General features: G+C 40.5%; 3 protein-coding genes across 4 annotated transcripts; 2 read left to right on the forward strand and 1 right to left on the reverse strand.

The window, feature by feature from the left end:
* Positions 1-353: 353 nt before the first annotated feature.
* rrad (Ras-related associated with diabetes) lies at positions 354-3,647 on the reverse strand. Its single transcript, XM_069697738.1, has 5 exons — positions 3,562-3,647; positions 2,878-3,268; positions 2,046-2,119; positions 1,752-1,956; positions 354-1,354 (listed from the first exon to the last, which is right to left on the reverse strand). The coding sequence occupies exons 2-5, from the start codon at positions 3,248-3,250 to the stop codon at positions 1,077-1,079; spliced, it is 930 nt and encodes a 309-aa protein (XP_069553839.1). The 5' UTR covers positions 3,251-3,268; positions 3,562-3,647; the 3' UTR covers positions 354-1,076.
* A 2,578-nt stretch (positions 3,648-6,225) lies between these two features.
* Positions 6,226-9,431, forward strand: LOC138620489 (ATP synthase F(0) complex subunit C2, mitochondrial-like). 2 transcript variants are annotated; one of them, XM_069697740.1, is made up of 5 exons: positions 6,226-6,313; positions 6,625-6,724; positions 7,501-7,572; positions 8,407-8,606; positions 9,042-9,431. In XM_069697740.1, the coding sequence occupies exons 2-5, from the start codon at positions 6,686-6,688 to the stop codon at positions 9,154-9,156; spliced, it is 426 nt and encodes a 141-aa protein (XP_069553841.1). In that variant the 5' UTR covers positions 6,226-6,313; positions 6,625-6,685; the 3' UTR covers positions 9,157-9,431. The 2 variants fall into 2 exon arrangements, with proteins under 2 accessions (XP_069553841.1, XP_069553840.1); XM_069697739.1 differs by lacking the exon at positions 6,226-6,313 and adding an exon at positions 6,320-6,491.
* A 1,466-nt stretch (positions 9,432-10,897) lies between these two features.
* Positions 10,898-17,198, forward strand: nsun3 (NOP2/Sun RNA methyltransferase 3). Its single transcript, XM_069697575.1, has 6 exons — positions 10,898-11,182; positions 12,612-12,715; positions 12,800-13,326; positions 13,849-14,003; positions 14,625-14,746; positions 16,082-17,198. Exons 1-6 carry the CDS (start codon positions 11,018-11,020, stop codon positions 16,392-16,394), a joined length of 1,386 nt encoding a protein of 461 aa, XP_069553676.1. The 5' UTR covers positions 10,898-11,017; the 3' UTR covers positions 16,395-17,198.
* The last annotated feature ends 1,076 nt before the right edge of the window (positions 17,199-18,274 follow it).

Raw genomic sequence — 18,274 nt, forward strand, 5'->3', positions numbered from 1 at the left:
ATTCAAACCTCCAAAGTGTAATGACCAACTTTAGATTTACTGCTGCTCAACAAAAGTAGATGGTGACAATAACAAGGAAGAAAAATTCTTAAATTATCTTCGCATTTTAAACAAAAAAGCTTTATTTTACCTTCTCCGACTGATGTGTGTGCTCCTTCTGAGAGGTGAGAGGAGTTTAAAATTGGGTGGAAAATTGTGCACTTGTACTCTTTTGGTGGATTAATGGTTAACACCAGCAGATAAAAATGCTTAACTACCTTGTTTCCTTCCTGCAAAACCAATGGGCAGTGAGGTTCCATTCCACTGATACGATCGAATGAATATTCATGAGGATGTGAATCACTTGGACAACATTGACTTCTTGATTTTGTGTTTTATTGAAAAAGGAAATCAACGTAAACAAAGATTTTTTTTAAAATCATATCAAGGTTCACAAGATTCATATAACTTATTGCTTTACTCATACATTCACACCCTTTTTTTCAATGCGATGAAACAACATAAAATAACAGGTTTTCTCTAAGCTTCCACTAGTCCTCAGTAACTTGGCCTCGGCACGAACCTGCGTACCGTTTCAAGTAAATATGACTCCAGATGAACTAGTATTGTGATCCTTTACCTTGTCTAATAGAATAATGAGATGTATGTTTCATTCAGCATTGTTCATGTTATAGTATATTACATCAATCCCCTCCGATAAAGGAGCACAATATAAACTGAACAGCAAGGAAATCTTTGCAAATCATTAAAAATAACAAGCTTTTGTGGATTTACTCATACATACTGATCATGTTATGACGGCAATATGTTTAAGGCAGACAATACAATAAAATAAAATAAAATAAAATAAATGTTTGCAAAGCTTCATGCAGGTTTTCACGATTATCATGATATGACTTGAACAACATGAGTCATTTTTATTAATTACATCCTCACTTTGCTTTTGTTGGTGTCTATAAAACAAAAATATATTTCTGTACAGCTCTATTAGTCCTTTAGGGTTAGTGTTAGAACACACACAGCATCTGGTCTTCAGAGGCCAAAGAAAAAAGATGTCCGTCTGTCCCATCAGTCCCTCAGAGAACTGTGAGATCATGGCAGGACTTTGACTTCTGCCTGAAAGCCATCTTCTTGTTCTTGCGTGCGACCATGCGACCCAGAAACCGTTTAGCCTTCTTGCCAATGCTCTCTCTGCGCCTGCAGTTGGCCATGCGGCGTGCATTCTCCTCTTTGCTGTCTTTCCTCAAGCGGATCTGTCTGACGATGCCCTCGAATAGGTCCTGCACATTGTGGTGAAGGGATGCGGACGTCTCGATGAACTTGCAGTCGAATACCACTGCGCAGGCACTTCCCTCTGCAACGCAGAAAACGTGGGAAAAGGAAAATTAGATCTCTGAGGAGGGATGCATTTTAGAAAACACACAGGCACATAGATGTAAACTGAAAACGGAAAAGTATAAATTAGCCCTAAGTGTTGTTAGTTCTTTTGGCAGATTGCTTTACTTTGCAGTGTAGGCCAAGCCTGAACCTGAGCAGTCAACTGAGAAATGTGGCCTGCCCCTACCAAAGCCAGAAGCTCAACCAGATCTGTCCAATTGTGTCATGAAAGGCCTCGAGAACTGCTTTTAAGCTTCAAATGATAAATATTAGAGCATTAAAGAATATTAAAGTAACCGCAAGTCACTTTAAATCCACTTTCCCTGACTCTTGCACATTTTAAGTTCAATAATATGTTAATTATTCTGACTTACCATCTACAGACACCTCTCTGGATCGCACCAGGTCGCTCTTGTTGCCCACGAGGATTATGGGAATGTTCTCTGACTGCCTGGCACGGCGCAGCTGAATACGGAGCTCTGACGCCTTCTCGAAGCTTGACTTGTCTGTCACTGAATACACAATGATGTAGGCGTCACCCATCCTCACGCACTGCTCCTTCAGCCACTGGCTGTTATCCTTCAGGAGGGAAACAGATTCCAAATTTAGCCTCATACATGAATCAATGTAAATGGACAAACACTGTATAAATAATATAGAACACTCACCTGTTCCCAGATGTCATACAACATAATGGACGCCTCTTCTTCATCCACCACGATAGATCTATCGTAAGTGTTTCCTGAGGAGGAAAAAAAAAAGAGATATTATGTTACAAACTGGCAGAGAGGAGCAAAGCATCTGTTATCTGAGCAGTCTTGTTTGCTGTCAGTGTGCATTGCTGCTTTTCTTCACTCTGATTTGGGCATGTTTTTTTTTTCCTTTTGTAGTCTACACATTGCAGTAGAAAGTTGATCATTGTCTGTGATCACGCCATCATTGGCCTTTTATATTTTCTCTTCACATTATGCTGTTGGATGTGTTTCTGTCAGCTGTACTGCTGAGGGCAAGGCTGGTGCCTGGCTGTAGATGGAAATAGCAATAATCAATGAATGTACACTCTTGCGTGCAAAAATAAGAACCCTGTGTTTTTCTAATCCATCTGCCGAACTATATCACTGTCCTCATTGAGAAATATAATTTTGAATTTCACAGATTTTAATGTTCCAAATGACCTTTAAGATAATAATAAAAAAGAAAAATACACACACATTATTGTTACTTATTTTATGTGTGTTGTTTTGAAGGTTATGGATTGGTTGATTGAAAAAGAAAAAAGGGACCTCCAAAATTGTATGCTTAATCAGTCACAGCTGTTCTTCATTTATTGGATCTTGTATCTCAAAGATGATAGTATAATTGTATTGTTCAGTATTAACCTTTGACAGGCTCAATTATTTCATAGCCTAATATATTCACAGACATTGAACATCCTCACTATCTCGGTCAATGAGTGTACGTTGCTATGGTTGATGACTCATCCTCGGCATCACCACTTACCTGCTTCATCGCAGTCGTGACCAGCATCCTCAACTCCTCCAAAGACGCGCGCCAGGCTGGACTTGCCGACGCCGTGCTCCCCGAGGAGAACCACCTTGTACACCTGGGACTCGGCTTCGCTGCCGGTGGAGATCACCGAGTCGGAGGAGTCCGAGGCGGAGCTGTCCTGGTGCTCGTCGTTCGGCGAGTACGACGTGCAGCGCAGGAGGTTGGACAGCTCATCAGTTTTTCCCGTCTGTGGCATCGTGGCGCGCAGGTCCCGGTCGTCAACGGGCATGCTTCTCCTGTGTAGGTTGGGTAGATTCATGGGGAACGGCATGCTTCCTCTCCTCTTGTCCATGTTCCGTAATTTGTCACCCTTGTTCAAAGTCATTGTGCTTATACCGAGAATCTGTGGATACAGTAGACGTGCCATGCGTAAATATGTGTATTTCAAGAAAGGAAAGACCCCGGCGGGGACATAGTGGAGAACGCCGCGGCTTTTACACATTTTCTCTTGTATCAATATAAGTAGGCTAATGTTGTAAATTAAAAAACAACAACATATGTTTGGTTAAGTAGCCTACAAAAAAAATAAATATATAAAATATTTTCCCGAAATGTCGACCTGACCTGAGCACATGTTCAGCCAACGCAAAATCAAACCAAAGCGTGAAAACTCTTCGCAGTATTAAAAACACTTACTGGGTGCTGGAAATTAAATCCAACGAAGGCAATCCAGTAATCCTTGGCTTGTAAAGTTGTATTCAACGCTGTTTTGCTTGAGTCTGGTCAGAGGCGCTGCTCAGACTATTTATACAGGGACTGGAGTGACGTCGGCAGGGATTCGCCCCGGAGAAACACGTCTCCGTTTGTTATAGTGGTGTGTAACATCATGCAGAGGAGGGGGCGTATGACTGGAAGAGCTGAGGAATCTCCTTTCCCTTCCGCATCGCCAAATGGAGCTCACATTTGAGGGGGCGGCCAGAGATGAAGGGAAAGCCCACATAAAGATAGGGCATACATATTTAATATTGATTTGGGAGTTAAATTTAGACTTGATGATATCCTCCCGATGTAAGATGTTAAGGTGTATAAGGGAGCAACGCCCAGATGAATGCTATTATTGAAATATGATCGTCTGTCTCATCTTTAAGCGTCATGGCCGCTGCAGGGTTGATGTTAATGCTACACCCACTGGCTATATCAGATCATTTTATGTGTTGCTCATATTGTAGCCTAAAGGCATTGATATTTGTTAGATCTAGAAATATAACTACAAAACGAATAGAATAGGCCAATGGCAATGAATCGGTAGTCTTTGGCAACCCTATACCACAACACCCAGATTCAGTTTTGTGCATGTTTAAACAATAATTAATATGCCACACATGAACAAATACAAATTCTATAGATGTATGCATTCAATGATCAGTCATCTCTAGCTCTCCGCTGCAGCCACAAAACTGCATTTGCAGATGTAATCCTTCTCCGCCGACAAGTCTAACCCATAGCTACCGGTAATGTTTGGTTGGACTGGTCTACCTTTAATAATGCAAAAGTTTTTCCATTTAAAATACATAGGCTATGTCCTGCGGAGGCCTATACCATATTAACAGAAGCACTATGACAGGCCAGTGTTCTCTATTTCACCTCTGCATGTGCTCTTATGTGAATATTGAATCAGCATATTCTACAGACATTTCCTCGCACAGAATTTAAACTGCAGCACGACCGTGTGCTCTTAAGGCAGAATTCATTTACCCTGTGTGGTGTGTTGCTGCCCTCGTGTGGCTTTTAGTCTTGCATTGCAGTTGAACCTTTTGAACTCTGCATAGGCGTGTGTTCAATATTATATAAACGTGACACATGTATTACTGCTCTTCGTGTTTTACATTTTTTTTCACGTCTACTTATCACAGTTAATAAATGCCTTAAAAACTCTTAGCACGTTATTCTTTTCCCTCCCAAATCAATATAGGTATTGTATTTCCTTTCTTCCTCTTCTTTTCCTCCTAGATCAAGTGCAAATTAGATTTTTTTTATTTATTTAATTTTTCTTTTCATCTTGAATTTAAACCAAAATGTAGCATTTGTTAATTGAAACACGACATCTTTTTTTTTTGTCCTTATTCGATTGTATATTTGAAAAGTATTCATAGCTGCCATGTTCCTCTTGGGGTCCACACATTAATTCAGATCTGTATCCACATCTTAAAATATGATCATTTAACAGGAAATGATCATGAACGGCCATGATAAAACTGAGTGTGTGAATATATAGGTTGACATCAATTTTATTCTTCAGAAATTAAATAAAGTAGTAAACTGAACATGAACTGTATGAAGCTTTTTTTCTTCTTCATTATTTCTATTAAAAGCACTAATAAAGCACTCAGAAAGTTTTAATGTTATTTTAATGTTATTTCCTAGCACCCTCCAATTTCACTTTATTTTCCTCCCTGTTGTGCTCCATCAACTACAAAACTATAAAAACAGGAAAAAGTACATTTGCCAGTATGTGGGAATGTACCTATAGTCCATTTACTCAAGTACTGTACTTAAGTACAGTCAAGAGGTAATTGTTGTACTTTACTTGAATATTTCCATTTCCGGCTACATTATACTTGAACTCCACTGCATTTATTTTACAGTTTTAGTTACTAGACGTTCTGAAATCCATATTTGTTGTACGTACATTGTAAAACATGTGATCAGTTAATGTGTTCGTGTGCATTGCTGTAAGTAGATATTCAACAATAGCCTATGGTGTTGAAATGAACTCTGATGTGACAACATTAAACTGCTGCAGACACTCTCATGTGGATGAAGCAATATGTATATATGACATATAAAACAGCCTAAATCAGGCCATTTTGAAATATTGAGCAGTCTTACTTTTGATATTTTAGGAAGTGCAGGTTGTCGACTACTTGTGTACCGGTAGATTTGAATGCTTTGTGGGCGAATTGAAGTGTTTTTCATGGTGGTATTGCTCCTTTCACATAAGTAAAGGTTTTGAGTTCTTCTTCTACCACTGGACTTTGCCAAACAATGTTCTATTTCAACATTTTGGGTGATTTCTGAGGCAGTACTTTCAGATAGCCTTAACGGTATTCTGAATCATATTACACGGAGGGTGTCGACGTTATAGTCGTTTACTTAAATGGCCTCTAGAGGGCAGTAAATACGACGTGGCTTCCTGAACAACATAGTCCCTTGCACCGGAGTTGCACCCAGTAAACAGACGTATACGCACAGTGGACTGTCCTGGTCTTTACTTTATGGAATAAACGTTTTAAATTTTTTTTGCAGTACTTAGTAGCACGATGTTCCCCCCCCCCCCCCCCCGGACATTACATCCGGGCTGCAGCACCAGGAAACCGGAAATCAACCCATGAAAGGTGACACTGCGCATGCGCCCGTCTCCCGTGCGTTCGACCTCTACTGCAGACCGGTGAGAGCTAACCTCCTGTCACGAAGCGGGTTTTGAGTTAAATATTCAGCCGCCCCGCGCCTGTCTTCCTCCGTATCTTTGTTCGTTTCCTTCCACAGCACCGCTCGGCTCTTCTGGTTTCCAGCCGGTTTGTTTTCAGTGACGTTGTGCGGTTTTGCAGCGTCTTTTGACCTTATCTGTGCGTCCGCCTCACTTTGCACGCTTAGTACTTTCTGGTTTTAGCGCACTGGTCGCAGGGTCAACTAACCAAAGCTGTGCTCGGTTGTGTTTCCTTACACGCTTTTTTTTTTTGGTGTGTTTTGTTGTTGCAGACATCGGATCCACGGCAGCTGCTTTTGGTTGAGCTGAGCAGGACGTCCCTTCGTAATAATAATGTATGCCTGTGCTAAGTTCGTCTCCACGCCCTCTCTGGTGAGTGTTGATGAATGAATGGTAATTGATAACTGGCACGTCTGCTGTGCTTAAACATCACGTCAGTCTGTGTATAGGACCAAAAAAATTAATTAATTAATTAAAAAAAAAACCCGTTTTTACAACGTGTCCTGCTAACACGGGCGCGCAGCTAGCCGTCATTGACCCTCTGCTAAAGTCAGCTGGCGCCTCCACCTGCAAGGACGTCCTATTTCCATCAGGACAACGTGTCCGCTGGTACCGTGTGAAACGGTCATCTCCTCGTTTTGACGCCTACGTGATGCAGCATGATCTAAATTGAAACGATATGACGAGTCCAATGAGAAGAAATCATATTCGGGCAGAATGAATCTAATGCAATACTGTAGTCGGTGTGTTTGTATATAATATATATATATATATAGATATATATACTGTACTGTATATACTGTACATACTGTGCATTTTATATTTATATTTTATATATTTTTTTACAGCTATTTTATTGTTTATCTATTGTTCTATTATTATCTTATTGCTTCTGTATGCTGCTGTAGCGAAAAAAATGTCCCCTCTGGGATTAATAAAGTAACTACCTAACCTAACCTAGTTCACAATATTTATGAGCAGCTGAGTGCGACCCGGAGGACACCACCATACTGATCATCCTGCGTATTCGTAGCAATGTGACCTAGACGGATGTCGGAGGTAAATATATCGTGTTATCGGAGCATGACTGCCCGAACTAAACGGGTGTATTTCTTTTTTTTTGTTGTTGTTTTCCTTCTCTAATCCAGGTGCGTGCTGGATCCCGGGCTCTTCTCAGACCCCTCTCAGCTGCAGCGCTGTCAGATGGCAGGAAAGTAGAGGTGAGCCGCTAACATCAGAACTGATTTATGGACACTTGAGTTTTCACAAAAGAGTAATTATTTCCTTTACCTTATTACACACACGCGCACGCACTCACACACGGGGATTAGACAACCTAACCCATGCACAAATTAATTCAAGGTCAAATTTAGGTCTGATTTTGATCATTTTTGGATCTTACTTGAAACTAAACTGCAAAAAAAATAAAATAATGTAGTTGCCCAAAAGAAGTCACTGAGTTTTACACTGGCAGGTATTAAGCCAGCGCAAAAACAGGGGGCGAGGTGACAGTTGAATATTGTCAGCAAATGCAATGCCGATGTTTTGCACTCAACCTTAGCTAGCCGATGTGGCTAACATTAGCTGCTGTGCTCTAAGCGAATGGCAGGATGTGAAGTTTTGCTTTTTTAAAGCTGCACTAAAGTTAATCTGAGTTTGTGGAGAACCTTCAGGTGCATCGCAGAGGCAGATTCAAGTTTGACTGGCGTGAACTTAATAGAAATTTAAAGTAATCCAAACACATGCACCGAGCAGCAGCAGCTGGTGAACGAACAAACAAACAAACGTTAGTAAACACCCAACTATTGCTTTCATTAGTTTCATTATTAAAACAACTGGTATTTTCAGATTGCTTGTTTTTTTTCCAGCTAATTGTCAAAAACCTCAGAACGATCGATTTACCAGAAGACAAATAAAAGTACCGACAGGATATTTCGTATCACCGAACAATGAAAACCGGTTTTCTTTTGTCTGTATCCAGCAGAACATGAGAATTCCCTCTTTGCAGTCCGGTCTGTTCTTTTATTTTCTACCAACCTCTCCATTTATTTCAGACGGCCTCTCTCCTGGCGCCACAGAGCATCGCAGCCTCCCAGCAGCAGGTGGCGGTGCGCGGATTCCAAACCAGCGCCGTGAGCCGTGACATCGACACCGCCGCAAAGTTCATTGGAGCGGGAGCTGCCACGGTGGGAGTGGCAGGATCTGGAGCTGGAATTGGAACCGTGTTCGGAAGCCTTATCATCGGATATGCCAGGTAAATTCAACGCATCGGCGATTTTTAGAACAGTTTCAGCTACATCTCCACCAAAGAGCGTCTTCCCTCATGTTTGCTGGCTGCTCAGGCCACAAATCTCATAAAAAAAAAAAGATCTGATGAGATTTACGCCATCGTTTCAGTTTCAGCGATGACTATAAAACCAGTAGAGGAAGACTTGATTTCAAATGCCACTGGGTTGCTTACGTGATTAATAATGACTTTGATTGGAACTTGAGATGAAGAGAATACTTTCTTTTGATCAAACAAGTAATGAAAGGATCCTTCAGCACTCCGTTCCCCTCCCTGATAGCATTATTTTGTTAGGCTTTCATGGGGAACCTTGTAAGACACTGCGACGGTCTGCTCTTTGTTTTTGTCATTAAAATATGATCATGATTCTTACCTCCTCGTCTCATCTGCTCCTCTCAACAGGAACCCCTCTCTGAAGCAGCAGCTCTTCTCTTACGCCATCCTGGGCTTCGCTCTGTCTGAAGCTATGGGTCTCTTCTGTTTGATGGTTGCGTTCCTCATTCTGTTCGCCATGTAAGCCGGTCAGTTATCTACTGCCAGAGGATACATCACAATGTTAACAGGAGCAGCAGTTTCAGATGCCCTTGAATAGTAGGATGATTTCAGCTCATCGCGTAGCTTGTTCTTGTTCCTCGGTGTTACTCGAAAGCTTGCGACTCCGTTGATGTACGAAACTGTGACAAACCCAAATCATTCTAATGATGGATTTGTCATTATATTGTATATTTAATCAAATGTTTTTGTTAACACAACGTGCAACCAATACCGGAAGTAAAACATTGAATTCCTCAAGTGTGTCTGTACATTTTTAGTGGTGTGTTTGTATGACTCTGTGTGGATCTGTGTTTCTGATTTAATAACGGGGGGTACAGTGATTTCCTGGCTGTGAATTGGAAAATGTTTCCCCTAAAAGCTGAAGATAATTTTCTCCATAAAGTTTATTTCTGGCAGGCATGACAATGTTTCCTGTACGCAAAGCTGTTTTAGCTCAAGTAGACTAAGGATTATTCAAATTTCACTCCATATGTTAAATATACCTTTCTCCATCAATGTTATAGCTACATAAATTACAAGTAACTACTTTTGTGACCTCAGCTCTCCAGAAATGATTTGAATTAAACCTGAAAGGAACAAATTAAACGGTTAACATTTGACCTGTTACACATCGGCGGCTTGGATCTTAAGGTCATACTTTTTTGAGATCCCGGATGTCTATAATCTTCCTCTTTCCACAGAGCTGTTCACTTCAGAGAGATGTAACACCACCTCAGTATCAGTCAGAAAATATCAGGGCATTTGGATTCTGAATTTCAAAATTGAAAGCCCTCTAAAATGTCATACCTGAGCTGTGTTGCCTCTGAATTCAGATTTGATATTAAAAATAAACTTCCTGTTCTCACGGATCAGTTTCACTTCAAAATGATGGATGACCTCGGACAACTATAACGGGCATTCTCCTTTCTGACAGTTTCATTGCTGGATGACATTTATTAAATGCTGAAAACCTGTTTTCCTTTCTTTTGAAATATGCCACATTTGTCCTAAACGACACATAACCAGATTTATCCTCATCACTCCTACAGTAAGTCTGTGTCACGCTGGCTTATGCATTTTTGTCTGTTCAGTGGTGGTTCTGTTAAAACATAACTGGGTAACAAAATATTATACTTTAAGTAGGATATTTTATGATTTTCAAGAACATATCGGCTTTTGTGAGTTTTATACAAATTCATTCCAGGGTTGTATCTTGGCTGATAAATGTTGGTATAAAAAAATCAACAACAAAAAAAATCACTGCAACCCTTGAATGGGTTAAATCCCATCATGGGAATGTTGATAGTAAAATAGGCCTTTACTATAGACACCTTTTGCAAATGACATCAGGTTTAGTTTCACAAACCCCAGATAGGGGATTATGCTTGGATTACCCAGATATACTGCTTGAATTAAGATTTTGTTTGGTTTCATGAGGTACAATATAGATTTACATCTGTGCAGCTCGCCTGCTCCAGAACAGGCAAACACCCGGGTGCCTTTAAATCTGCAGATACTTCCATCAGAAACCATTTTCTTGCAGTTATTCCATGTTCTACTATAAATTGGATTTATTTGACTTTATTTGTGTGAGACTGCATTAAATTAAGTTGACGTGACTTGTGTCAATTAAGCACCCAGCAATGACGAAATTAAGCGATCGGTTTGTTAGGTGGAACTAAAGCCCAGTTCACACAGTGAGGGGGACGGATTTGGAGGACGGACTCGTCAGCGTCGAATGCCTTTTTTTATGAAAGAAATTTAATTGTGATAAAAAAAAAATTAAAAAAAAAATTCCGACGTGTTAGCTGTGCAGTGAAACCGATAAACGCATGTGTAATTAAATGTATTTAGTGCAGCAGGTTGGCGGTTCGTGGAGGGGAACTTGGTTTAAAACTAAAAAACTCACACCGGCACCTCCGTGGTGGTCGCGGCCGGGTCACTGTCACACGGGTCCGCATGTTGTTGTACAGAAGAGTCGCCAGAAAGGAGCCCATAATAATAAGCAGGTAAACAGACATGCTTTTTAGAGCAAGGCTTTTTGGGAGCATCATAGACTCAGTCTTTGGGATTTGGAAGCAGCAGACTGTCATCAGGACACATCAGAAAGTTTTAACTTTATTTCCTATATTTATTTTTACAACAGCTCATAATGCATTTCAGAGCAGAAGTTTAGTACCTTGGATATTAGCTTGGATAACACCTTTTGATAGGTTACGCAGTCATTCCGAACTGGGTAGATTTTACACTCGACGTCCACCAGGGGGCGCTGGTGTGTCAGACACGAGGGAGAGCATGAGTCCAGCAACTTTAGGGCAGTTCTGGGAAAGTAATTTCTGAAATGTAATAGTTTACAGATTCCTAGTTACCCCATTCAAAATGCAATAAGTTATGTAACTACTTTAATAACTTCATTAAAATAATGCAAAGTGTTACTTTTGATTACTTTTTGATTACATTTCGATTACATTTTGAACAAATGAAGTTGAAAAGTACTAAAAAATACATGTAAACTAGGCCTCACAACAGAACTCAGCACTGATTACTATCAAACTTTATTTTAAAAGTTCTTCAATTTAACTTGAATCAAGACTGAAATGTTTTGATTTTAAAGCACAACCACCAAAACAAATCACAAGTCTGTAAATCACAACTGATTGCAGTAAAAAGAAAAATGTTCCCAGAACCTTAAACGATCAACAGAACTGGTTCGCAGAGTTTCACTCTAGTTCCTGAAAGACTCTTTTGGAATGCCTCATTTTCTGATCAGAAAGCATGGCCAACACACTTGGCGAGGTTGCTCAGAGCAACGCACATTAATTTCATCAACAGACAACAAACAACAACAGGATCGATCAAAAACGAGGCTCAAATATTCAGCTCATGCTGTCTGGACGTAGACAGAAGGAGAAAAGATGCAAAGCAGCAAAATAAATATTATATTGTCAGATATAAAACTATATTTACTAAAAAAAAGACTTTATTCCGATGTAACGCCGTTGTAATCACCAACATTATGAATAGTAATTATAACTGAATTATATATATTTTTCTCAGTAATTTGAACAGATTACAATTACATTTGTATTTTATCTACATGCAAGTAGTTATTTCCAAAGGCTTCAGGGGGAAATCGACTAAAACGGTACATCTCACTTTTCTTGTGGTTTTGATTAGTAAATTGTACATAAAAGTTAGAAATTGGAATATCAGGACTAGAAATATTGCAGCAGCTGATACTTTTAGGATTTGGTCATTATATACTTAAATGTTTGCTTGTAATATTTAGGTCCAAGTATGTTTTTAAATCAGAAATTGTCCATGTAAAAATAACCAAAAGTGCTGTTAGTTTACTGTCAAGATTGTGCCTGATTTTTTTTTTTGCCTCTCTTGAATTTATTTCCAGACAATATTTTCACCCCAGTCTGTTTGTAATAGGTAACAAAAGGGCGCAAAAAAGAAAGATCTTCATGCCAAGCAGTGCTGGATCGCTTTGACCAGCAGTACGGTGAGGAGCTCGGAGACTTGTGGGCATCTGCGAGGTAAAGTTTGTTTGGAATAATTATTGCAGCTTCCATCCAGCTCATTTCTCGTCCTCATTCCTCGGTGTTGCTCCTGTTCTGCAGAGCGGTGCTCCTGCAGCCTCCCTCCTGGCAGTATGGGGTCATGCTCAATCGCTTCAGCGCTGTGACAGACATCACACAGGCTCTTCAATCTCAGGGCTTTTTCACATTGCTGCCACAAACAAATGACTCAGCATTGCTTTGTAATGGCTCCTCCACGGTGTCGGAGTCTAAATACCAGCGAGGAAAAGACACTCTATTGCCACCACACTACATCTCCATGTGCCCTCCTGACGACTGCCGTGCGCGTCCCCAGCCTGACAGCAGCTTTCACGCCCTCGGTCAGGACCCTCGATCAGAGCCTTCGCTCGGTTCGCCCCGACCTTCATTACAGTGTTACATCCACCCATGTCCGCTGCGATTTCCCTCTCCGGCTCACAGGCCTGGCCAGCTGAAGCAGTACTACCTTCTGAACGCTGCCTCCCTGCTTCCAGTGCTGGCTTTGCAAGTCAGAGATGGGGAGAAGGTCTTGGATCTTTGCTCTGCCCCCGGGGGCAAAGCTTTAGCTATAATGCAGAGTGCCATCCCAGGTAAAACACACACTTTAACTAAAGGGCTTTGCCTACTTTTAATCAATTGTATTCATGTCATACAAAAAGGTGTGAGATTGTTAATTTAGTAGATTTATTTGTATGTGGCAACACAAGATAATATAAGAGTACTTATAATTAAATAACAATACATTGATTTATACCTTTGCAATAAAATGTTGAATACTGCCATTTTGGTATTTGTAATGAAATGTATAAATTAAAATTCAAGTTAATGTTTTAGCACGTATAGTTAATACATATTAATGTTTATAGTTAATTAGATTTAAATTACCCAAAATAATGACGAAGATATATCAAAGGACTTTTTCCTGTAAGGAGGAGTTTGGCAGGAATAAGTTTTTACAAAAACACATGTTGAAGTTTGGATTTTAAATATTAAATACAAACTTTGCATGTAAGTTTCTGCCGTTGATATAAAGGAATATTTTTGTCTGCTGTGAATAACCTATTTAAATTGAATGCTGGTCATCAATAATGCTGCTCCGTGCTCTGTTCCAGCGCTTCTCTGCTGTAATGAACTGGATCCTCACAGACGAAACTGGCTGGCCAAGACGCTCGAGTCTTTTCTGCCTCACCCGCTGAACAGCAGCGTGATTGTATCTGCGCAGGATGGACGGTCTTTTGGGCAAACACAAGCTGGTTTGTACGACAAGGTGGGCGAAGAACTCCTGTTATGTTTTCATGGCGGCATTTCATTGAATTTCACTACGCTGTCCAACAAATTCAGGTGACACACTTCTTTTCCAAGGCCCTGGTTACAAATGAATGAGAACAGCAGGCCTTTGAACAGACGCTAATAAAGCCAGCAGGATAGAAGAAAAACGTTTATTCAAAATAGGAGCCAGGAGGAGGCAGACGAATGACTGGGAGGAATCAAAGGACTCAAAGTGGCTGATAATGAACAAAATATCGAAAAATTGAAAGCACAGAATGAACAGGTTTCAAGTAAGACAGTGTGAACAACAACTGAAAGGCAGCAGGGGAGTACAAACAGACTGTGGAAGCTGTATTTTAGCATTAATACTGACTGAGAACAGATTTGTGAGGAGATTCTAAATTGAGGTGTTGTTGTGTTTTATTTTACATTTTCTGGTAAAGGTGTGATTTTGGGGGAAATTCTTTTCCTTTTTTTTGTTTCCTGGTGATTCGGGCGCTGTTGTGAAATTATAACATGTACTTGGGTGATTTTAAAAACCTCAAGCATTCTTCTTTTCATCTACTTTCACCATAATTCTGCTCCGAGCTCCTCACTTGTTTTTCTGTCTATGTCCCAGGTTTTAGTGGATGCTCCGTGTTCTAATGACAGGAGCTGGCTGTATTCTTGTAACAGCCAGCAGGGGGAACAGAGACTGCAGGGAAGAGCCAGGCTGCCTGCGCTCCAGGCTCAGCTGCTTCGGTAAGCCCAAACCCAGACATGAAAAATGTCTGTTATGTGTTAGCCTCTTCATTTTTACTGGACTGTTATTACTCAGGATATGTAATATAACCATTAATGTCTGAACATGGTAAAACCTTTGAAATACAACACTGTTTTGGTTCAGATAATGAATGATCTAAATGGATATTCCCGTGTGCTATGCAGTCACTCGCATAATAATGCAGTCACTGAAAAGACCGTAAAGGAATTACAATTACAAACATGTCAATGTCAAAGCAACTGAAAACAACTTACAATAAAGTGTTTGATGGAGGCTACATCATTCTGTATGTGGCAAGCAGCAGGTAAATCTGTCAAAAAACTGTAACGTTTTTCAGTGTTGCGGGAGGAAAAACGTGTATGACATATGAGGGGCAATCAAAATGTTGTGAGAGTGATCACATTGTGCAGCACCACGACATGCATGAGTAGAGGGAAGCTATGACCTTCATCAGTAAGTGTTATGTTGGTTGATCAACATCAGTACCTGCGTTACACGTGTTTTTATGACCTCTGGTACATGACCTTAACAGAGAGCGCAAAAATTAAAACACGAAAATGAAGTGTCAAATTTAGGAAATCAGCATCAGAGAACCTCGAAAGGCTTCAGAAAACCTACGACAATGAAGCAATAGGCAGGTGAGGTGTTTTGAGTGACATTTATAAAGAGGGGCAGATCATCACTGAACAGGGTTCATCAGGACAGGAGCACAAGGTGGGATATACAACCTCATAGGATTGCGCAGCAGGAATTCATCCCTCAGGGTCCGGCTGTCAACACCGAGTTCTGCTGGGATGTTCTGGGACTTCTCTCTAAAAATCAGACACAAAATTGTTCCAGCTGAATGGTGAAATATTAGATGCCTCCGAAACCAGTGGTCAGAAAAAAACGTGTGGAACTCAGGTGCTGATGTTGAACTTGCAATACTTACTCATGTAGGTTATACCGTAGCTTCCTCCTGCTTCCTGCACATCACGATGCCGCGTTAAAACAGTTTTGAAACTTTGATTGCACCTTGTATACAGAGTTGTGGCTAATTAAAAACATCCAATATTGAGTCCTTCACCGGAGCACCCTGCAGGGCGAATGGTTTGAGCAACATGCCACATATCTTTAATGTCCTTGCTTCGATTTCAGCTCAGGACCTCTGTTTTATATTCCACCTCCTCTTTCTCCTCTTGTTTCCTGTCTGATTCTTCACTACTGACCAGAAAACTAAAGGCAAATGTATAAAGCATGTGCAAAATCAATGACCAGTAGTGTAATTTTAAAGTCTCTTGTCGTGAAGTTCAATACTTGTCAACTCTTTACAGGTCTGCTCTGTCAGCAGTGCGACCAGGAGGCACCGTGGTCTATTCAACCTGCACACTGTCCAGCTTTGAGAACTACGCCGTAGTCGAGACGGTGCTGAAGGACTTTCCTGAGGCTGAACCTGACGACCTCTGGGAGGAGATTGCCGTTCCTTTATCAAACCACTTTGCATTTAGTTCTCACCCTGGTCATGGACAGACACCTCACAAGTCCACGGTGTCCTCTTATCACCGCAGACTCGGGGTTCTAGTGGTTCCTCAGCCTGGCAAGACCTGGGGTCCCATGTTTCTGTCTCGCATTAGAAGGAGGAAATAGTCTCTATCTTCCAACACGGAAAAGATGTGAAATGGAAACACATTAACGTAATCATGCCAAGTACCAGATTTAGAATTTAGAAATCCGCACTGTGCCAAAGTCTGCTGTTTACAGAGTAGGTAAGTAACAGCGGCTGTGATGTAGACGTGTGGGGATAAACATGTCAATGTCAACACAAACAAGTTTAATAAAGTTACATATTGCAGTTTTAACACTGCAACACTCAAACCATCTGCAAGACAGGTTTTAGTTGTTCATAGCCGCTGGCTTCTTTGTGTGTGTGGGTGTGAGATTTCACATTTAACTTGCAAATCCAAACAGGGCATTGCTCGCATCATTCATACTTACCTCCAGCAATCTGCATCAAAGACAGACCTTAGACAGTCTACTTTTAATTAATGCATATTATCCATATTTCTATAATAACAGTGCATCAAATGACAACATGAAAACAGTGAGAAAGGAGCCACTTGCAGTGATGAACCCACAGAGAATTATCAACGACATCTGCAGCTCCCGTCGGCTTTATGGAGCTTTATAGCCAGTTTCAGATCATTGTTTAGCTTTCCAGCCCACAACTTTATTGTTTTTGGTTCACTCTCACTATTTTCATAGCATCAGCTGGTTTCAGCAACAAAAAAAAAAATCTAATTGTAGCATTTAGCAGCCACAGAGCTGGAAGAGCCCTGAAACACGAGAAAGAGAGAGTGAATATTGGACTTCCATCCATCAAGAGGCTGTAAACATAAAAACATGAACGATGATGTTCCTCCTTAGGTAGCAGATATGTAAACTAGCAGCAATTTGCTCCTAAAATTAAAAAAGTGTTTAACTTTTGAGAGTATCCAGGAGGAGTGTGCTGGGGTAGAGGACACACTTTGACACCAGACAGCTATGAACTCTTGTTCACTGTTGCGGTGTTCAGCAGAAAATACCCTCAACTGCTGCTTTAAATTTTAAAATAGGAAACCCAAAACACTCGCAAACAGCAGATATTAAAAACTGCAGTTGCAACACATTACTTGCAGGAAGAAAACACAAGTGTCAAAGCTGCCGACACCGTTGGCCTGTTCATATCTTATGTAAGTCTGAACTGCTGCTGGAACTTTTCTGGAACTTTCAAGAGCAAGTGCAGGAACCTGAGTCTGTCTGAAACTACTGCAGATGTGCAGTTGGAGAATATCCACAGTTTTTTTTCTTCCCACTTATTATACATGATTTAATAACACTTATAAAGAACTTTAACCCTCGTGACTTAAAACCTAATATTAAAAAAAAAAATCACAGTTGAATATGTTAGGATTAAGTGCTTGTTCTGTGAGTTTTATTTGACTGTGAGTTTGAGTTTCTAAATTCTCTTTAAGGGGTCGTTAGAGAACGAGATGTCATTAAGAGTCAATAAATCAGGTTGCATTCATTCAATATTTATTTATTCATGTTTTTAAGCATTTAAATAAGTACAGCTAGACTATTGCAAATGTCAACAGGAGGCTAAAAGTTTCCCCTCAGAGTTGAAAAAGTCAAAGTATTTCTCTTCATTCCTTTACTGCATTGTTTTATACTGAATGACGTCTCTCCAGAAGTCATCTAACATCTGCCACGTCTGTCATCATACCTCACTTCAGTGTGACTGAGACGGCTGTATCATCTCCTACAGTGGCTCATTACCTGCTAGCGCTGTTGCCGTGTCAGCCTTGAAGGAGGCCTAGACGCCGTTTCATCGCAGCGTTGCAGCTTTTCGTCAGGCTGTGATTGCTCAGATCAGAAGCGAGGGCGTACTGAAAGTAAATGTAGACAATAACACACAAGAATCCATATACTTTTACCTTTTGAACATAACAGGCTGACAAAATATGCTGTAGCAGAGGTAGTTATGTGTG

Source organism: Brachyistius frenatus, unplaced genomic scaffold (genome assembly GCF_029030835.1).
Source record: "Brachyistius frenatus isolate BFR_SWC_R1_liver_20210118 unplaced genomic scaffold, ASM2903083v1 Contig_24, whole genome shotgun sequence".
Lineage (NCBI taxonomy): Eukaryota > Metazoa > Chordata > Actinopteri > Embiotocidae > Brachyistius > Brachyistius frenatus.

What these genes read in the sequence shown, in the direction of transcription:
- rrad (XM_069697738.1), bottom strand. Translation starts at nt 3,250, where the DNA reads ATGACTTTGAACAAGGGTGACAAATTACGGAACATGGACAAGAGGAGA. An exon ending in TCACGACTGCGATGAAGCAG is followed by an intron (nt 2,120 to 2,877) that starts GTAAGTGGTGAT and finishes TTTCCTCCTCAG; the next exon opens with GAAACACTTACGATAGATCT. An exon ending in CAGAGAGGTGTCTGTAGATG is followed by an intron (nt 1,355 to 1,751) that starts GTAAGTCAGAAT and finishes TCTGCGTTGCAG; the next exon opens with AGGGAAGTGCCTGCGCAGTG.
- LOC138620489 (XM_069697740.1), top strand. Translation starts at nt 6,686, where the DNA reads ATGTATGCCTGTGCTAAGTTCGTCTCCACGCCCTCTCTG. An exon ending in TCGTCTCCACGCCCTCTCTG is followed by an intron (nt 6,725 to 7,500) that starts GTGAGTGTTGAT and finishes TCTCTAATCCAG; the next exon opens with GTGCGTGCTGGATCCCGGGC. An exon ending in CAGATGGCAGGAAAGTAGAG is followed by an intron (nt 7,573 to 8,406) that starts GTGAGCCGCTAA and finishes CATTTATTTCAG; the next exon opens with ACGGCCTCTCTCCTGGCGCC.
- nsun3 (XM_069697575.1), top strand. Translation starts at nt 11,018, where the DNA reads ATGTATTTAGTGCAGCAGGTTGGCGGTTCGTGGAGGGGAACTTGGTTT. An exon ending in GACTTGTGGGCATCTGCGAG is followed by an intron (nt 12,716 to 12,799) that starts GTAAAGTTTGTT and finishes CCTGTTCTGCAG; the next exon opens with AGCGGTGCTCCTGCAGCCTC. An exon ending in CTCCAGGCTCAGCTGCTTCG is followed by an intron (nt 14,747 to 16,081) that starts GTAAGCCCAAAC and finishes AACTCTTTACAG; the next exon opens with GTCTGCTCTGTCAGCAGTGC.